The sequence below is a fragment of the Myotis nattereri genome (assembly GCF_964212035.1).
Source record: "Myotis nattereri genome assembly, chromosome: 3".
NCBI lineage: Eukaryota > Metazoa > Chordata > Mammalia > Chiroptera > Vespertilionidae > Myotis > Myotis nattereri.
Genome location: NC_138077.1, coordinates 29,652,330 through 29,673,301, shown reverse-complemented (window position 1 = coordinate 29,673,301; position 20,972 = coordinate 29,652,330). Strand labels below are relative to the sequence as shown.

Genomic DNA, 20,972 nt, shown 5'->3' with positions numbered 1-20,972 from the left:
ACTTGATTAACCAGTATTCTATCCTCCTGTTTCTCTGGCCCAAGAACCCAAACAACTACTGCATCTCAAAATAAAGCAACACTCTAAAGAAAGCCCTGAAGCTGTGTATTAAATGAGCGTGGTCCCTCCTACTCCAGCAAGACCAGCTTTTTGGTGTCTCAATGCACACTCTGTTCTTCCTATCTCTGATTCTGATAGCATTGTTCCACCTAATCAGACTATCTTCAAAATTCCCTTTGTCAATCCAGATCCATCACATGTTTTTCAACACCTATCTTGCTCCCCCCTACAAAGGCAATTCCTTATGCCCCTACATAGTGTTTCTTTTACCATGTTGTTCACATAATGCTTTGCATAGTTTTTTAAACGTTTGCTTCATCGTTTGAAAAACCCTGAGTAAAAGATACATGATGCTTTGCATACCAACAGGCAAGCAAGAGACCACTGGTTGTAAATAGGCAGCCTGTAGGCCAAATGGACTTTTGAAGATGCTACGTAATTCATAAAGCTAAAAAAATATTTACTTTTAAACATTTAAATATCTAGATAGTTCATCTAAAATACAGGTTTCCAGCTATTTTAAAAATGGAAATACATTCTGTAATAAGCAGAATAATTGCCCCCCCCCAAAAAAAATTAATGTCCTAATCCCTAGGACCTGTTAATATTATATATTATATAGCAAGCAGGAATTAAGATTGTTGGTGGCATTAAGATCGCTAATAAACTGATGTGGAAATATATTATCTTGGATTACCCAGGCAGGCCCGACATAATCACAAGGAGCCACACTTTCCAGTTCACCACATTATCACCTCTTCCTACTGTAGACATCATAAGCATTTGACTTCATGACACCTAAAATGGCCATTCAATGAGTATATGACCAAAAGAGATATTAATATTATTAGACCTAACATTAAAGGCTACAGGTCATTGAGTGAGTGAGCGTGTGTGTGTGTGTGTGTGTGTGTGTGTGTGTGTGTGTGTGTGTGTGTTTTAAATAAAAGATAATGAGAAAATGTGTTGATAATAGAATAAGAATTGTAGAGTAGTATGTCTTCAAAATATAGGCAATAAAATGGTAGTTTAAGGTATGGCTGTGGTGCTATGTGATAATATTATCGCTGAGTAGAAACATTTTGATGGAGTATAGCAGGATTTCAGTAGAGCTGGATAATTTTATTAAAGCACAATGTGTAAGCATTATATACTCTAGCAAATTTCAGAGAGAATTTCCTAGGCATCATAAACTTGAAACTGAAAGAAAAGTTGAGCATCACCACAGTTATCCACAGACAATTGAGCTAATTAAGCATGTGTTCATCCTGTTATTTAAGAACATCTGACAGCAAGTGTTCTGCAAAATGAACAACTCCATATGTCCAATACTATCCATTTCTATGTGCTTTACAAGTCTGAAAAAATATTACACAGTGCTCTTTTCCCAGACCAAATTCAGATCTTTAAAGCTTTTTATCACAGAATTACTTTGTTTCATCCAGTAGCCTGAAAACCTTAAAGAACATATTTGCTGTGCTTGGTGAAATGATTATTTCAGAATTATTGTGACTTGAAAATGGGTAAAAGAAAATCTAGGCTGCAATGATTTTAAAGCCAAACAAACTCAAAAAATAAAATTAAAAGTCATGCCCAGTGTGGCTCAGCGGTTGAGCATTGACCAATGCACCAGCAGGCCATGGTTCGATTCCTGGCCAGGGCACATGCCCGGGGTTGTAAGCTCGATCCCCAGTGAGGGGCATGCAGGTGGCAACCGATCAATGATTCTCTCTCATTATTGACTTTTTTTTCTCCCCCTATCCCTCTCTCTTCCTCTCTGAAATCCATTAAAATATGTTTTTTTTTAAAGTTTTTTTTAATAAGCTGAATTAAACTGTTGAATCACTGTGATACCAGAAGCCCTCACTTCCATGTCTTGGTTGAGCAGATACACCACCAGAGACAGGGCTAAATCCGGACGCTGCCCTATCACTGAACTTTGTGGATAAAGACTCAGTTAAACCGTCACCATTCAGACTCTTCTGAACTGTTTATGTAACTTCATAAAACTGTTTTAGCATTTCCTTTCCCTTACAAGTATTCTTTTGAAAAGAGAGCTATGGTGTTGTTGTTTTTCCTGAGGTAAAATTATGGAAGTAAAATAGATGTCATGATGATAAAATTCTAACCTAATTTCCTTATTCATTAGTTTGGTCTTTAATTGCCACAGACTTGTTAATCTACTTCTGAATCTCTTTCTTAGAATGGCTGTGAATCAAGTTAACCTACTAAATATGAATTTTCTAGGATGAAAATTCAACTTATTCTCCAGCTGAAAGAACCTCTGCATCCATGAACTTATCAAAGTCAAATTTGAATCCAAACAAATGATAGAAATTTGAAAACTCACTGTTCCACGACTGTTTGGTACTAAATTGAATAAATTAGCCCCAAGACCTGTTCACGGGATTCTGTGAAAGAATAACTGCTTGAGTTTTTCTCCCTGCTGTGAAACCACTCTCTAAAATGGCTACTTTAGAAGCCATTAGCCTTTTCAATAATTAAATTTGAATCACCAAGGGAGACTCCAAATTCAAGTACAGAGCTAATATTCATAGAATCATTGCCAGTTGGCAAGCATTTTCCTAGTCACTTTAAATACACTTTTCATTTAACAACTTTTACAGGTATTTATTATTAGTTTCTCAAATTTTCAGATTAGAAAAGCAAGGTCCAAAGAGGACACACAGCCCAATGAAGTGAATAGACTGCCATTGGGACTTCTTGTTCTTTCCATTACCAACCCTCTCCCACTACCTGCTGTAATATAGACAGCGTTGTGAAGAACCCCAGCCTGTTCCCCCACAAACTAAGGATGTCTTTGTTTGCACAATTATAGGTTCGTGAAATATTTTATATTATAAACATGTTGTATTAAAAATTTTTTAAAACATGGTTTCACACACACAATACACTCTCATTTATTACCTCGAAATCATTCCTATCTGATTTCATTTTCAGGATAAGAAGCAATGCGGATTCAAGCAATCACTTTTTAAGCCTATACAGTGATAAGATTTTTGCATTGTTTTCAGAGCTACATGTTCCTGGTCTTTATATGTTTCTCCCTTACTATGGTTTTATTTGCAAAGAAGCTTCTCAAAGGCTTAATTCTTGGGAACAAGGTAGTATGGCTGGGTAATTAATCAGAAGTGTACTGGAATAAGCCTTTCCTGCTTTCTCATTTCTTGTGTTTACAAGTATGTCTACTTTTACACAAGCATATTATTTTAAAGGTTATTTATGTAAAATTTTCCTAAAACTTTATTATGATTGTTTATAATTCATATTTATTAAAGATAATGAGGAGAATAAATAGAATTTTTTACATTCCACCAAGGAATATGTATCATTAATATTATATGCATAATTTAGTAGTCTTTTTTCATTCACATAGAAATATATTCCTAGGAATAGATGGTTCACAAGTAGCAAGATAGCACCAACACTGTTGATACCGTTGAAATAATCTGGTTATTATTGAACAGGAAAGGAGTAAAAGGGGAAAACCAGATAATATAGCAATGCCATTTATAGAGCTTTGCCAAAAAGCTGCATTTAACACTACAAGTCTGTTCCCTGATGATTGATAGGGGAAGGGACTAGACAAAGACAGTTTAGATGCATGTCCAGTAAGGTCTGGGTGACATGGAAAATACCTGACTGTCAATCATACCTGCAAACAGGTAATTGGCTAGGATGGGAGTGGCCACTGCAAGTGCATGAATATTTAAACTTTTAAACAAAGGAATCTCTCTCTCTCTCTCTCTCTCTCTCTCACACACACACACACACACACACACACACACACACACACACACACACCAGCCCTCTAGGGACTCCTGCTGCAGAGGGGCTGCACTCCCTTGTGCCGCATGGTGCGTGGCCATGTTGGACTCCACACATGGAATAATGGACTTTAATCTGGCCTGAATGCTGAACCACAGTGGGCTGCAACATAGAACAAAACTCTGGGCACTGGCCCTGTTTCTGACTTTGCTCAACTCCCAGTGGCACCTTTTCAGGACTGGCTTAAGGGTCAGAGAACTTTGGAGCCCAAGAATTGTAAGCTTATGAAAATAAAGCCTTCTTCTGCATTCCATCCTCCCATAGGTACTTCTGAAAATGCTTCTTTCAGCTGCACCCCAAAATTTTCACTACCCGAAATGACAGGGGAGGTTTCATCTACAGGCAACATCCTGACTTAAAAAATCAAGTATCAAATCCATTGGAAATAAAAATCCAATCCAAAAGAGTACACTTTTTTAGTTTCAAAATACTTAAACCCATCTTGAAGGTAATTACTTCTCTATAATCTTTTTATTTTCTATATTCCTTTTAGCCAGCCAACCAAAATATTTATTTTAACATTACCTCAAGATGGAAGAAGAATTTTACCTATATTGGTTATATTTTTTAATATACTGTTATTGATTTCAGAGAGGAAGCGAAAGGGAGAGATAGAAATATCAGTGATAAGAGAGAATCATAGATTGGCTGCCTCCTGTACATCCTCCCCGCACTGGAGATCGAGTCTGCAACCTGGGCATGTGCCCTTGACCAGAATCAAACTTGGGACCCTTCAGTCCGCAGTCCTAAGTTCTATCCACTGAGCCAAACTAGCTAGGCTTGGTTATATTTCAGATACTATTGAGAAGAAAAGTCCATCAGCAACATATATGCAACTTCACCCTTTAGGTGGCAATGCATCTGCAGATGAAAATCTCATACATTTTGAATGGATTCTTACTAACTTTATTTTTATCAGGTGACAATGTTTAACCCAGTCTATAAATTCTATGGTCCTATCTACAGTGCTCAAACATACTGAAATTTCCAAGAGAGCTCTTTATAAGCTCTTCAATCTTATACCCTAACTTTTATATTGGGAAACACAATATTTAAAATAATACTAACAAAAAGCAAAATGCTTATATAGGACTTGTTTTCTTTCTGATCACAAAGTTGCAAAAATCAGAAAATAATAGTGTGGGAAATAAAAATCCAGTCCCTACACTAGACCAAAGTACCTCTATGACACTCAGTCAACAACAGATGGACTACAACTGCAGAATTGTACAAATAGCAAGAGGGTAAATTAATCAGTACATACAATTCACTCATTCAAAGTTTGTCACAAATTTAACAGAAGCTAAAATGAGTTTCTCGGTTCATTCTATTTTATTCAGTTTGATAATTCATCGAATGCCAGTCAAGAAAAAGTGATTCCAAGCAATTTTATTTAGGACATTTTACCAGCACACATTAGATTTCTTGGATTCTAGTGAATAGAACATATTAGAGTCTCTTTATCTTTTAAAATGAAAGACTTCCCCTCAGAAGAACATCTTAATAAAGCAGAGAGTTTTGGTTATAATTATTACTACTAAGAACATCTCTCAGTGGTCTGGGGAAACATCTCCCCTACGAATCAGCAGGACAGGATTCATCTATTATATCTCATCATCTGAGTCTCTGAGCTCAGTAAAATGAACATAGCAAATTTTCAAAGCATATTACAAAAAACTGGTTATGGGTAAGGTTTTCTATAATAAATTTTGATATTAAAGTTCAAGGCAAAAACTCTGCAAAGTAAGAAAAATATGCATATTTTCTAAAGAACTCAATGTCTACAATAGCATCTTAAAAACTATTTCAAATAGCTCTTAAATTTTACTCTAGTCTTCCAGGATGCGTTCAAAGTGTCCACCTTTGTAAGTAGATACAAAGCTTACAGTCTTGAAATTCATAATTTTTACACTTAGATATTCATCATGTTTACTGGCAACCTCAGTAACTGCTTTTCAAACAGGACCCCAGGTTTAGGCACAGCATTCTTCCAACTGGGCTTTCCATCTTCCACTTCTGACTTTTAAAAAAGCTCATTCATGATTTTTTCCCTATATGTTCAGAGGATAATATCTTGGGTCTAGAAATTCTCCACTTAGTGTCCTCTGAATTAAAAGTTTGTATATATATATATATATATATATATATATATATATATAGTCCCAAAAATATATGCAATATATGCACATTTTAACAGTTGATAGCTCAATTTTGAAAATGAAGTGTATTTTAATAAACATAGCCTTTACAAAGAGTATGTATACATGTTTGGGGACACCCTATATTTGTGGCACAGTGCTACACACTCTACTAGCTTGCCTTCATGGGGAGGAGAGCCCTCGATTGCAACAGTGAGACATGAGGAAAATCAGGTACAGATGATAACAAAAGACCCCTTCTTGTGTAATTATATCAAATATTTAATATTAAGTATTACCCTCTCTATTCCTCCCAAGTCAAAACTTCTGCAGCACTCACTCAGCACTTTAAAATTTGCTTATCATGATCTCAGGTGGCAGAAAGCATAAGCTATTCACCTTGGAATCATAGTTCTTAATAGTTACCATAAAATTATTGGTTTGAATTTAATTGAATTATTTTTCCCAGATATTTTCTCATAAATTTAATAGAAAAAAACTCATGGCTTTTATTTAATGAGCAAACTTGTGGGAAGAAGACATGTCAGCAGCTTTATTACTATCACAAAAAAACGGAAAAAGCTTGAAAAGATCAAAAAGACTACTGGATGGCTGCGCAGAGTGGCTCAGTTGGTTAAGCATCATCCGTTGTATGCTGGTTCGATTCCTGGTCAGGGCACATACCTGGGTTATGGGTTCAATCCATGGATGTGGCATGTATGGAAGGCAATTGATCAATGTCTGTCTCTCTCTCTCTCTCTCTCTCTCATACACACACACATACACACACACACACACACACACACACTCCCTTCCTCTCTAAGCATGTACTCAAATGAGGATTAAAAAAAAAAAAGACTGTTGGATATCTTTTCTAGTGCATCTTCATGGTTACCTCTGCCTTTCATTATCTTTGAGCTGTTTTCCTATAAATTGTTGAAGATTGAAAATAATGGGAGTCATTCCTACCTATAGAAATGCAAATGAGTCCTGTGAAATACAACTCATTATTGGCTATTGCCCTGTGGACAGAGAAGTTTTGCATCTTCCTCTATTCAATTCATATATATATATGTATATATACATATATACATATATATATATATGAATATGTATATATATGTATGTATGTATATGTATATATATATGAATATGTATGTATATATATACATATATATATATATAATATATATATATGTATGTATGTATTTATCCCTTGAGCTAGTTGGAATATCTTACAAGTTTCCTCTTTAATTAATGAGTCAAATAAAATATGATATGGTAATTTTATATCTATATGAGAGCTCTGATTTTACCTTTTTATACAAAATTATCTTTTAACAATACATTTCTAATTTTTTCCTAGCCAGATCATTCAAGTGTTGCCAAAAACTCAGTAGGTCATCTTAGAAACTTTATTCACTTTTTCAGGGAACAGTGAATATATTTTCTGACCTGAGCTTCTGACCTGAGCTTTTTAAATGATACCAGAGTATAACAGTTCTATTTAGGGTATCCAAGAAAAGGATACACACATTTTGAATAATTATAAAGACAGTGTTTGTCAAAACACATTTCATTTACAAAACTGAGCCATTAGCTGTTAAAGTGTGTTACATCTTTAGCAACACTCTGTATATACTAAGAAAGCAAACTTACAAAATAATGAAATAAAGTATATTTTAAAATTTATCTTTGAAGGTACAAGTGAGAGCCTAGGGATCAGTGTTTTTAAATCAAAACACCAAACAACAGAGGAAAAGATTCTACTCCTATCCATGCTAATTAGAGGAACTTTTCCCAGATTCATCTCTCCTAACCTACCTAAAACTAACCAGAATTGTACATTGTTTACTTATTATTTCCCTCCTCTAAATTAAGAATAGATTTTTAAATTTTGTTTTAGAATTTGATCTTAGTGAAGAAAACCAGAATTCTTAGTGTCCACAATTAATGATTTATCTGCAAAAATCTGTAAATTGTGTATATTGAGAAAGAACCTGCATGATAAGAGACAAATCTATTTTTTAGAGATTTCCTATATGACAAATGTTAATCATAAGACTCCCAAACCATTTTCCATACAATTATGATGAGCATGATATCCCAACAAATTTCCAGAAGAAGAAATTAATACTCTGCTCACTGTTGCTTGAAGGATACTCTCTTTGGAACAGTTAACATGGTCTATTGGAGGTGGTAGAGCTGGTATGTGTAAGATACTCATGTAGTTATTCCCTCAGGCCCAGTTTGCCATATTGAAAATAAATTCATCATTGGAAATTGTTTAAAACTGAAACATACTTGCAACTTAATAAAGTACCCAGAGCACAGAAGAGGTGCTGCTTAAAACTTTTTTCAACCTGCTTCATTAAACCAATAAACCATAATGGTTCTTTAGGAGATATCAAACTTTATTGGATATAGCCAATAAAACTAAAGAAAGCAGGTGTTTACAAGTGTGCATAAAACATTAGCATATTTCCGTGCTGAAAATACCCATAAAAGTTCAAATTTATGTAAAGATCCTAACACAGACACATAAATATTGAACCAGAGAATTGGCTATCTCTACATTTTTACTGCTTATTTCATCCAAAGGAATTTTTAAAGGTCTCTTTATCTAATCCCTAGACAATGAAATTAACACAATTAATTTACACTAATAATCTATTTCAATGTATATTTGTGAATGGCCTAGGGAACCATAATTAAAAAAAATAAATTTGATGAATTATTAATGCTTTTCAGAAGCTTGTCATTAGAGTCAATGGTAGTATTACCTGCTTCATTGTTTAACAAGATATATTAGACTAAAACCATGAAAAACAGTAACCTTGAAGGAGAAATGATTAGTCATAAAATATTAATGTATAATTCCTTTTTCATGTAACATTTCTAAGAGAAAAAAAAGAGGATGCCCTCTTTTATCAGGAGGTGGAAAAGGATTCTCATTATCTCATGTGATCTGTTTTAGATGGACAGTCTCTGAGTAGCTAAGAGTCATGAGGCATTTCAAAGAGGCAGATGACCTCATTATCCAAAATTTAGAGGAGGCGATAATGACTCAAGAGATGAATGTACTGGGCTTCATTTTCTAGAGTTATCAACTTTAATTAACAGAAATTATCCAGCAGAATAGATAGCTACCTAATGCATAAGAATGTATCTGGAGGGAAAAAATCGAAGACAATGAATTCACTTCTCTTGCTATCTACCTATGCACAGATAATTGTAAAATGAAGACAGGGATTATAGTTTTTGGAAAATATATTTATTCTGGAAGGAATGGACTGTCCTCTGCTAACTAATATCGGCAAATTCAATATTGTGTTATAAACTTTATGTAAACTTCAATGGAAACAATTTCAATTTGATCAGTTTGCTAATTTCTTGAAAGAAAAAAGCACATATGTAGTTAACCTACCAGTTCAAGATTAAAAGGAAAACTCTGTTCTTAGTTTAAAAGATGGTCTTTCCCTGAGTTCAGAAGCTGTGTTTGCTGCCCTGTACCCCCACTTGAGGTAGGCTTTCTTTCTGGTCGATAAGGAGTGACATCAAAGAGCATAGAGGATTTAGAAACAGAAGACATAAATTTAAATATTCCTTCCTTGATCTCATAGCTTCTTGATAATTATAAAGTAAGACAGCACTATTACTTTCTTCTTATAACAAAGAGAACCATTTATAAAGGTCAGTAATAGGATGGATACGTTCCATACTGAAAAAGAAAGAACATGAAATTAAGAAATGTTTTACAAGTAGGAAGGAAGGTAGTAAGAGTCCAAGGGAAACAGTGCTATGTGAGTTGCTTTAAAACACTGCAAATGAATCAGAAGATCAAGCTGTTTCAGGTGTGACACTACCATTGTTTTTAGGGCACTGATGAAATAGCTGTTTTCATTGTAGACGGAGGAAACACATTTGAATTGAAGCTTAGTATTCAAAACTACATGGTTTATATATATTTCTCAACATGAACCAAAGAACATTGCATTGGTAAAACTACATGATGATGAAAACAAAAATAAAGTGTCTCCAAAGAGTATTATTTTTGTCAAGAAAGGGAAATGATAACTGCTTCTCAATCAAATCTAAATTGCTAAAAGGTGCTTTAAAAAACGTACAGTGGTTTCTGGTAAATCTCATGAAATTATCTACTCCAGAGTAATTTAAAAGAATGGTAATTAAATCAACAAATATTTTTAAGTCCTACAGTGAATATTTATCTCATTACCTTAGAGATATGTTTTAATTCACAGAAAACCTATAACACTAGTTAACTGACCTGGCATTTCAAAGCAGAAGATTCCATTCAAAAGCTCAATTCTCATTTAATTATTTTTCACTTAAAAATGAATTAAAGTTTTTGTCTATTTCTACTACAATCAAGGGAATTGAGTGTGAAATAAACTTAACTTGAATCTATTTGCATATATGATCAAATGGCTCAAAAGTTAGAGATGAGATATCTACTTAAACCCAAGATATAAATAATTAGCACAAATAATAACATGATATAATAATGCCACTAATGCCAAAAAATGTTGATGACCTCAGAGCCCATGCCATAAAATTTTCCATGGGTTTTTGGTTTTTTTCTAATATTTCTACTGATTTCAGAGAGAGAGAGAGAGAGAAGGGAGAAGGAAGGGAGAGGAAGACAGAGAAACATCGATGAGAGAGAAACATGGACTGGCTACTTCCTGCATGCCCCATATTGGGGATTGAACCTGCTATCAGGGCATGTGCCCTGACCAGGAATCTAACTAGGGACCACTTGGTACATGAGACAACACTCAACCATCTGAATCACACTGGGCAGGGCCATGAATTGTACTTTATTATTATTATTTTTTAATATATATTTCTTTCTTGATTTCAGAGAGAGGAAGGAAGAGAGAGACATAGAAACATCAATGATAAGAGAGAATCATTGATTGGCTGCCTCCTGCACACCCCCTACTGGGGATCGAACCTGCAACCCGGGCTTGTGCCCTTGACCGGAATCGAACCTGGGACCCTTCAGTCTGCAGGCCAACTTTCTATCCACTGAGCCAAACCGGCTAGGGCCATAGATTGTACTTTAAAAGCAGTTCATTTTGGAGTTCAGGAATTAACCGCATTTGGATGGAGCTCTCCCCCACCACCAAAACAGAAAACACACACACACACACACACACACACACACACACATTAAAATAAACTTGTTCTCAAGTTCCAAACAACAGTTAATAATGTTCTAATTTAATTTGGGAGGAAATTAGATTTTAACTTGTTATTTTTAGGAGTTTTTATCTTAACTGCTATAAATTCTGACTGAAATTCTTACGAACATAATCATCACTCTACTAATAGAAGCATCTGGTTTTCCTCAGAATGAGAAATTTTCAATTAAAACTCTACAAAGTCAGTGGTGTTTAAGCCATTAATAACCTAGCTGGGAAAGCAAACTCAAATGCAGACTTCTTAAAATTATTTCATTTTTAACAAGACATGTTCAGTGCAGGGAATTTGCAAAATACAGACAATTGTGAAAAAGTACAATCTCACTACTCAGATATAATCATTGTTCACAAATGACCACTGACAACTGTAACTTAAATTATTTCATTTCCAATATATCATTTTGGTAATTGTACACAGTTTCTGAATTTTAGGGTAGAAAGTGAATTTTCCCGCTAGGAAAAATTCTGTAAAGGGCCACTTTTGCACTTTTAGTTAGTAAGGCATTTAGCTATTGGGAAACTCACTTCAGAGTGAGGCCCTGTGGGTTCTTTGCAGTGTTACAAATTAGTTCTTTTGGCAGTACTGTACCTTTGCAGAGTTAGAAAATATTTTGTCTTCTAAATACTCATTTGGATTACCCTATGACTAACTTTATCTTTAGTGCATGGTGACAATGATCTCATATAAGCATTTAGTCACACAAAAATGGGGACATTCAAATGACAGGAAAAATATGTCTCCCTGATTGACCCATCATTCATGCCCAAAGGGGCTGTTGTCCTATATAAATGTTATTTAAAGGCTGAATAATATAGATTTGGGGAAATGTATTGTGGATATTGGGATTATCCATAAAAGTCATGGGACCCTTTCTCCTATGTATTCTCTTAAGGGGAAATATTTCCTCTGCAGGGAATGAACGTTTTCATCATCAACCATTCTAGATCAGGACATTCAAGGGGGATTGGAGTGGAGGCAGAAGAGTCTTCCTCCTCTCTCTATGGCTGCAGTGCATGAGGACTCAGACTCTAGATACGAATCTGTCTGGAAATTCCTGTTTCTGGAAGTTGAGCTAGAATATGGAGGACTTCTGATAAGACTAAACATGCACTTACATTTTGGTTATAAGTGCTATGAGCCAACACCGACTAGATAAAATCTGTGCTCTATTTCTATTACTTTTGTGCCTTTAGTAAAGTCTGGAGTAATTGTGCTGTGGGCTTTTAGGGAGACAAGAGTCCCCATGTGAAGACTGGAATGGCAGTGCTGGCCACAAGCATCATCAGATGGCAGCCAGTGTCTGAGAAGCGCAGCTTTCACAAGGTCCATCAGCAACAAGGGTAAGACATGAAGGCTAGAACAAAGCGAGAGGAGCACCTGTTACAAAGCTTGGATAGACCTGGTTGTGAGAAACTCTCAGAGATAACTGAGGGGACCTTAAGGGCCCGGCTTTCTGGCAGGTTGACTGTTGTATAGAAATAACATGTCACATTTTAGAGATCCAGGTTGGTGAGCCTGATGGCATATGGGAATACATATGGAAATGTGTATCACATCTACTTCCAGTTTTGTGTTCTACTTTTGCTTTTAGCTTAGTCTTATAACCTGAACACCTGTATATGTAACTGAATTGTCATGGAATATACACTTTTTTTTGGTTGTATACTCTTCCTCTATCTGAATAGAATTTAAACATTCCCCTTTAATGAGGAATTAAGTTATTTTTCCTGTTCAATAACTTAGCTGTGCATATTTCTATACATATTTTCCACCTCTGTAACTATTTTTAACTGAATCAGAAATTATGACTCTGCCTAAGAAAACAGTCCAAGTCTACATCGAAGACAGGAAATACTGATATCCAAGGAGAAGAAATAAAAATGTGGCAGATCATACAAGGTCGGAATGGGAAACTCGGGCACCAAGGCGACTTTGAAATCTCTCATAGCTTGGAGTGTAACCTTATTTCTGTTCCTCACTTCCAGTCAGTTTCATCGTCCTGAATTTCTCTGCACAGCTACTTTATTGGCTAACTGGTGATTCTTGCTCCCTACAAACTCAGTTTTTAAGAGATTCCATCCTCCTTACACCAACTCAACTTCCAGATTAAGACCAAGTTTCTTATCCCTATACATAACTGAAATAATTTCTATATTACTTATCAAATCACACACTGAAATATTCAATGGGTACACCAAGCACAGTACTGGTTTTATATGGGTTCATTACCAGTCCAATCAATGGTGGGCAGAGAAGGGTGTGGTCTTGTACTTAATAAGCCTGTTCCTACCAGTTATTCTGCCTCATTCTGGTTCTGCGAAAAGGCAAAATTGGGTATCACTGATATTAGGATAGAATGTTTATAATATTCTGGTTTTGGATATAAGGACATGGTATTTCTCCAGTTTTGGGGATCTATGAAAAAAATCTACAAATATCTGATGGAAGATATGTATTCATATTGCATTTTAGGGCTATTCCTAGATTTATTTTTTTATAATTTAGAATAGGTTTATATCTTCTATAGTTGATTATTAATTAATATTAGTATATAGGAGAATATTATGAATATTTTCTATTCTATCATTTTCTTAAAATTCTTTATTCCAATTATAAGATTTTTTTGTTGATTATATTAGACTAGAGGCCTGGTGCATGAAATTCATGCATGGAGAGGGGGGAGGTCGCCTCAGCCCAGCCTGCACACTCTCCAATCTGGGAACCCTTGGGGGATGTTCGACTGCAGTCAGACATCCCTCTCACAATCCAGGACCGCTGGCTCCTAACTGCTCACCTGCCTACCTGCCTGATTGCCCCTAACTGCCACCCCCCTGCCAGCCTGATCACCCCTAACTGCCTCTGCCTGCCAAACTCATTGCCCCTAACTGCCCCCCTGCTGGCCTGGTTGCCCCTAACTGCCCCTCTGCCATCCTGGTCACCCCCAACTGCCCCCCTCTGTCGGCTTGGATGCCCCTAACTGGCTTCCCTGCCCGCCTGGTTGCCCCCAACTGCCCCCCCACCAACCTGGTCACCCCCAGCTGCCCCCCTGCTGGCCTGGTCACCCCTCACTGCCCCCTTCTGCTGGCCTGGTTGCCACTCACTGCCCATCCTGCTGGCCTGGTTGCTGCCAACTGTGCCCCCTGCAGGCCTGGTTGCCCCTCACTATTCCCCTCTGTCGGCCTGGTCACTCCTCACGTGCCCCCCCCCCCACCAGCCTGGTTGCCCCATGCAGCCTGCTGCTTAGTCGTTTGGTCATCCCTCACTAACCCCCCTGCCAGCCTTGTTGCCCCACTCAGCCTGTTCAGTCATCCATTCGGTTGTTTTGGATGTGATGGCCCCTGGGTCTTTATATATATATAGATAGATAGATTTTCTGGGAGAAGAATCACATTATCACCATGTAACAATAATCACACAACTCTTTTCCAATAGTTTTGTCTCCATTCTTACTTCTTACTTGAGCTCCAGAATTGGATAACTAACTGGCCACATGAATCTCAACTTAATGTTTATTAAGCGTACTGATCTTCAATTGCTGTTCCACAGCCCTATCCCCAAAAGCATTTATTTCTCATTTAATAATATAGAATCAATCTCATTGCTTAAGCCAGTGGTCAACAAACCGTGGCTCGCGAGCCACATGCGGCTCTTTGGCCCCTTGAGTGTGGCTCTTCCACAAAATACCACACGCGGGCATGCACGTACAGTGCGATTGAAACTTCGTGGCCCATGCGCAGAAGTCAGTTTTCAGAAAGGAGATAGATGAAACAAGTATACAAGACGAGCGTGGATGGAGAATTGGAAAGGGTCAACCTCAGCGAACCCACCTCAATCAGATTTAGGACTTTTTTAGCAAAGGCCAGCTTAGGAGTACCCTAATTAAGTTAATAACAATGTACCTACCTATATAGTTTAAGTTTAAAAAATTTGGCTCTCAGAAGAAATTTCAATCGTTGTACTGTTGATATTTGGCCCTGTTGACTAATGAGTTTGCCGACCACTGGCTTAAGCCAAAAAACAAAACAAAACAACAACAACAACAAAAAACAGATGTTACCCTTGGTTCTTCCCTAATTCTGCACATCTTACTACAAATCTGTTAGTTAGCCTCCCAAATATATATATATATCCCAACTGAACCATTCTCACCTCCTCTACTCTGATCATCCTACCCCAATTCACTGTTTATTGCTCATCTGAAATGTAATGACCTCCTAATTGACTTCCCTCTCTTTCCAACCTCCTTTCCCCACATCAAACAGAGTAGCCATGGTGTTCCTTCTAAGATGTATGCCAGTTCAATACACACTCCTACTTACTATGATAAAAAAAAATCAACTCACTAAAATCAGAACTTCCCACAATGGAGCTAAAGAAAGAAATCTAATATCCACTGAATGGCAAAGCTATGAGTTGTGAAGCACCAGAGCTGTTCTGGGTAGGAAACTTGTTTTGAGAGAAGAGGTCCCTCAGTCAAGATAGGAAAGAGGGTATCACAAGAGAATTCTGGTATCACTTCAGTGTCTCATCTCTGATGTTCCTGGTGCCGGATAGGCCTCTTCCTTTACATCATTTGATTATGTAAGCAAATACAATCTTCATTTCTGCCCAAGCTATTCTGGGTTAGGTTTCTCTTGCTTGCATGAAGTCTCAACTGCTTCAATCAATGTGTACTGTTATGGGATGAATTCTAAAAACAGACAAACAGAACTACTACCTTATCTCTTCTAGGGTAAAATCTAACAAGTATTAGTTTCTCACTAAGGGATAATGAAACCTATTTGGGATAATACGTATAAGTAAAGTATCTAGAGAGTGTCTTTATTTCTAGTTCTGGTTCTTTTCCCAGGATTAGCCATGTTCATGCTCCTGGTACCTACCAACGGAGTAGCATAAGTGTAGCAGCAGCAATAAAAATAGTCGAGGCATGAGAGCATTGGCTATAGGTTCTCTAAGACTAGCAGCAGGTCAGCTAACAGAGTGATCACAATAATGACAGAAGTTGGGGGTAATATCTATAGCTGAGCATAGAAAGAGCAAAACCAGGCTGGAAGTGAGGCAAACAACAAGAAATAAAACCCAAACCAGAGAGCTCAGGAATTGATCAGAGAAAACAGGTCTAGATTGGACACTCAATTTTAACCACAGAACACAGAAAGGGTAACAATCTGTACATTATTAAGAAATATCCTTAATATGGTTTTAGAGAAGTTAACAGTTATACAGAGGCACATCCAGTAGATTTTATCTTTACAAATATTAAACAGATTATTAAATACTAAAATTAAATTATTATGAATAAGAGTCCTAGTTCTGGACTTTAAAATTAGGATGGCTTGACTAATGCAAAACAGCCTGGATTGTAATTATTGTGTCCTTTGATGTTGCACTCATAGATTAATTCTGCGAGGCTGTTCATCTGATTCTTGGGCTTCAATGACAACAAAAAGAATTTAGACTAATGATGAAAAAATCTTTTTTGACAGTTCAAGTTATTAAATACCGACATAATATATAAAAGTGATTACTGAATCATTTTCTCTCAAAGCCTAAAAGAAAGCATAGATTCCCATCTTAGTTGGATGACTTAATAATAGTGGCTTATATTGGAGGCAAATGGAGGACTGAATAACTGCCAAATTCCTTCAAATTTGATGATTCAAATTGTGTGACAAAGTTCCTCATAGGCACCAGAAGTCTACCTCTGAAAGCTACTCCAGAGTGCTGGTGTGCATCATTCTGTATTTTCATTTCTAACTCAAAACTGTATTTGTGGTGGGAAGAAAAAAGAAAGCAGGAAGCAACTAAGGAAGAAGAAGTAAAGTAACATTAATTACCTTGCCTTTATTTACTTCCTTGGAACAACATAGAACCAGAATCAGAAGTAGTATTTATGAACACAAATTACAAAAAGAATACAGGCTTCTAGAATTCTGGCAATGGTAGTCAATCACTCACTATATTCTTCTACATAAAGCACTTCCATTGTGGCACAATTTTACTTTGAATTAAATAATGAGCAATAATTTGTCATTTGGAGAGGCAGAGAAGAATTCTCTAAGTAATGCTAAAATAATTTAAATATCTCAATCTGACACCACAACATAGATACTTCATGGTTTCAGGTTCCAATGCCAGGAACCTGATGCGTGAAATCACCTGACTAAGACTATAAGAAAGCATTTTTAAAGTATCATCTTAATAAAGGGCTGCTGTAAATACTTAAAACATTTATAAGAAGTCTATGTGTTCTTCTAAAATGGAAATTGAGAGAATTATTTTATGTTTGTGGAAAATATTAGATTCTTCTAGCAACAATTATTTTTTTCTCAGACATTTTTTTAAATAAACTAAGTGCTTACAAAATGTATTCTTAAAGAAATCTCACATCTGTAACTGAGCTTTCAATCTCATAACTTTAGTGATTGAATGTGGGAAAAGATAAAAATCTAAGTTTAATAATACCAATGAAGAGAATGCTTGAAACCTGGGAATTGTTTTGAGACATATATTAAGTTGGGCGAGACAGACAATATAAATGCAAAGACAAAAACTGGAAGAAAAGGCATTTCTGAGAAAAATGAGTTCAGGTTTTCAGTGAATTCAGTTACACAATGAATTACAAAAGATATATTGCTTTTGGAAGAAAAATAAAAGGAGGGAAGGGAGGAAAGAAGAGACTAAGTCACTAAGCTAATGAAGAAGGTACTGATGCATCTTAAATCACTGAAGTTTTAGGCAAACAAATATAATGTGTTTAGTATCATTAATATATGTGTTGTCACAGATGACTTCTTGGAAGAAAACAAATGACTTGTAAATCTTAAGTACACCAAGCTGCCTATGAACATGCAATAGTAGTGAATATACATAAAGCATCACAGAGTAAATGGTGTATCACTCTGATTCAGTGCTTGCTGTCATTTTCACAGAGATACATACACAACCAAAGGCAATGTATGAGTGATTCTGGAGGGATATTGAAGAGATGCTGAGCATATATACAGAGTATATAAATCGACTCTCATCCGTAGATAATTTAGAGACAGAAATAAACCATGTTATTATAACACAATGTAGCTTCTCTTGGTACCATAAAGACAATAAACATAAAAAAGACACTTTGAATGGTTCTATCAAGTCATAATGAAAATGACTTTCATATGAAAAATGCTCAAGCACTGTTTTCAAAGATTAATTCGCTTGAAATTGATTTGTTTAAAACCATTTCCAACTCCTGCATCCTGACATGCTTGATTCTTGGTCATTAAGCAATGAACCCTTTTGATGTTAGACCACATAATCACATTAGTGAAACTGAAATGTACAGCAAAGAGTATTATTTAAAAAGTATAACTGCCAAAAGAAGAAGAAAATTAAAAGCATTTCTACCCAATCACTGAAAATTGTATTCTCAGTAATTTTTTAGATTAAAGTGCCTGCAACTATAATGTGTCTGTACCAGTGTTTAAAATGAAGCAAACAGCATTCCTATTACTACTAGCTGCTAATACACACAGGAGTTTATTAAGTAATAGAAATCAGTTATTATAAATAAAGTTGGTTCGGCTCTGTGGAATATTATCTCAAAATTATAGGAGTGGCCAAGAGCGGAACTCCAAGTCAGGCCAATGTAGGTGTCTTTGTTTTCTTCACAGTGTGACTTTTTGGGGAAAGTTACAAAAAGCTTTGTAAGCCTCAGTTTCTTCATCATAAAAATGGGAGATAACCTATGCTGTTTTAATAATACAAATTTGGAACTAATAGATAAATAAGTTCCAGGGATTTACTGTATAGAATAGTGACCATATACAATAATACTGGGTTGTAAACTTCTACATAGTAAGAAACTAGATCTGAATTATGCCCACCACAAATAGGAAATCATCATTATGGGACATGATAGAGAGTTAGCTAACACTATGGTGGTGAACATATGGCAATTTTTACCAAATCAACAGGTTGGGCATCTTAAACTCACACAGTGTTATATGTCAATTATATTTCAATTAAAATAAAGTAAAAGAAAAAATGTAGATCATCATGCCTCCATTCTAGGTTTGTTATGGGAATTAAATACAATAATGTGTACAGAGTGCTGATGGCAGAAAGCCCCCAATAAATTTTTTAAATATTACTATTATCATTATGAGTTAATTTTTTTCTATCAAATAGGAACAGTAGCCGGAACCGGTTTGGCTCAGTGGATAGAGCGTCGGCCTGCGGACTGAAAGGTCCCAGGTTCGATTCCGGTCAGGGGCATGTACCTGGGTTGTGGGCACATCTCCAGTGGGAGATGTGCAGGAGGCAGCTGATCGATGTTTCTCTCTCATCGATGTTTCTGACTCTCTATCTCTCTCCCTTCCTCTCTGTAAAAAAATCAATAAAATATATTAAAAAAAATAAAAAATAAAAAAAAATAGGAACAGTAATGGGGTTTCATTGGTCCTTTCATATATTAAATAGATAAGAACTAAAATGCAAAATTCCATAAAGAACTTTATAGTTTCTTTCTTCAGGAGTTTTTCAATAACCTGGGGCAAAACTGCCTTAGAGAAAGTGGGGAGAGGTCAGGAGGGAAAAAGACAAGACCTAGGTTAGTCCTATATTAGTCAAGTCCGGAATAATTGTGCTGTGGGGTATTAGGGAGAAAAGAAATATTTACAAGAATCTCTGCAGCCCCCTTGTCAGGCACTCCTACAATGCCTCATTTGATTCTTGGACCAATTTGGTGAGATATTCATTTCATCCATAAGGAGTCTCAAAGAAGGTCCAGTATATTTAACCCAATTCCCTTTTTCTATCTCGTGAGGCTTTCAGGAAAGAAACTATAAATATGTAACATTAAAAGAAACAATAAGGACTATATCAAAGACATTTCTGAAGTCTACAAGTTTTACATTTACTATCAGGAATCAATCCATCCCCTAAAATATCCATAATTCTAATCAACATGAAGGGCCTCCTCTAAATAATTAACTTTCGGATAAGATTGTAAAGAGAAATCCAATTTGTAGAAGCACTGCATTTCAGCAAGAGGAAGTTTAACACAATAACAAAAGGTAGGGATGGAAGACTACCAGAGTGCGGAAAAGACCACTTTTGTGGTTGACGAAGTGAGCAACATTGTGGAAGAGGCTATAGAAAGTGCCATCCGTGGCAATGCCTATCAGCACAGCAAAGTCAATCAGTGGGCCACAAATGTCGTAGAACCAACTTTAAGCCAACTCACCAAGCTGGGAAAACCATTCAAATACATTGTGACCTGTATAATTATGCAGAAGAATGGAGCAGGACTACACACAGCGAGTTCTTGCTTCTGGGACAGCTCTACTGACGGGAGCTGCACCGTGCGATGGGAGAACAATACCATGTACTGCATCGTCAGCGCCTTCGGACTGTCCATCTGACTGACCTCCTCATCCCCCAGGCTCTTTCTCCTCTGTCTCAACATTTCTCCAATCTTCTAACCACCAGCCATAAATTCAGTGAACAGCTTTCCCACTCTTTGTTTTCTGTGGCACTCTCAACATGCAGAGAAAAACCCAAATGACCGCACTGTCCTGTGATCAGCACACCCTCAATCACGGACCACACTCTGAATATCTCTGTTCAAAGGTGCTAAACACTCACCCTGCTAGTGTGAACCTTTCTCTACTCTGAAATCATTCAAACACACTAATTTTTCCATACTTT

At 36.3% G+C, this 20,972-nt stretch overlaps 2 protein-coding genes across 2 annotated transcripts in view; one reads left to right on the top strand and one right to left on the bottom strand.

The window, feature by feature from the left end:
* Positions 1-20,972, bottom strand: part of LOC308515321 (uncharacterized protein) — a gene marked incomplete at its 5' end in the record, with an annotated part of 608,185 nt that overhangs the window by 375,072 nt on the left and 212,141 nt on the right. The gene's annotated exons all lie outside the window — the stretch shown is intronic.
* Positions 20,345-20,686, top strand: LOC308517046 (dynein light chain Tctex-type 1-like; the record flags this gene model as incomplete). The annotated part of the gene is made up of 1 exon (XM_081088107.1): positions 20,345-20,686. One exon carries the CDS (start codon positions 20,345-20,347, stop codon positions 20,684-20,686), a length of 342 nt encoding a protein of 113 aa, XP_080944233.1.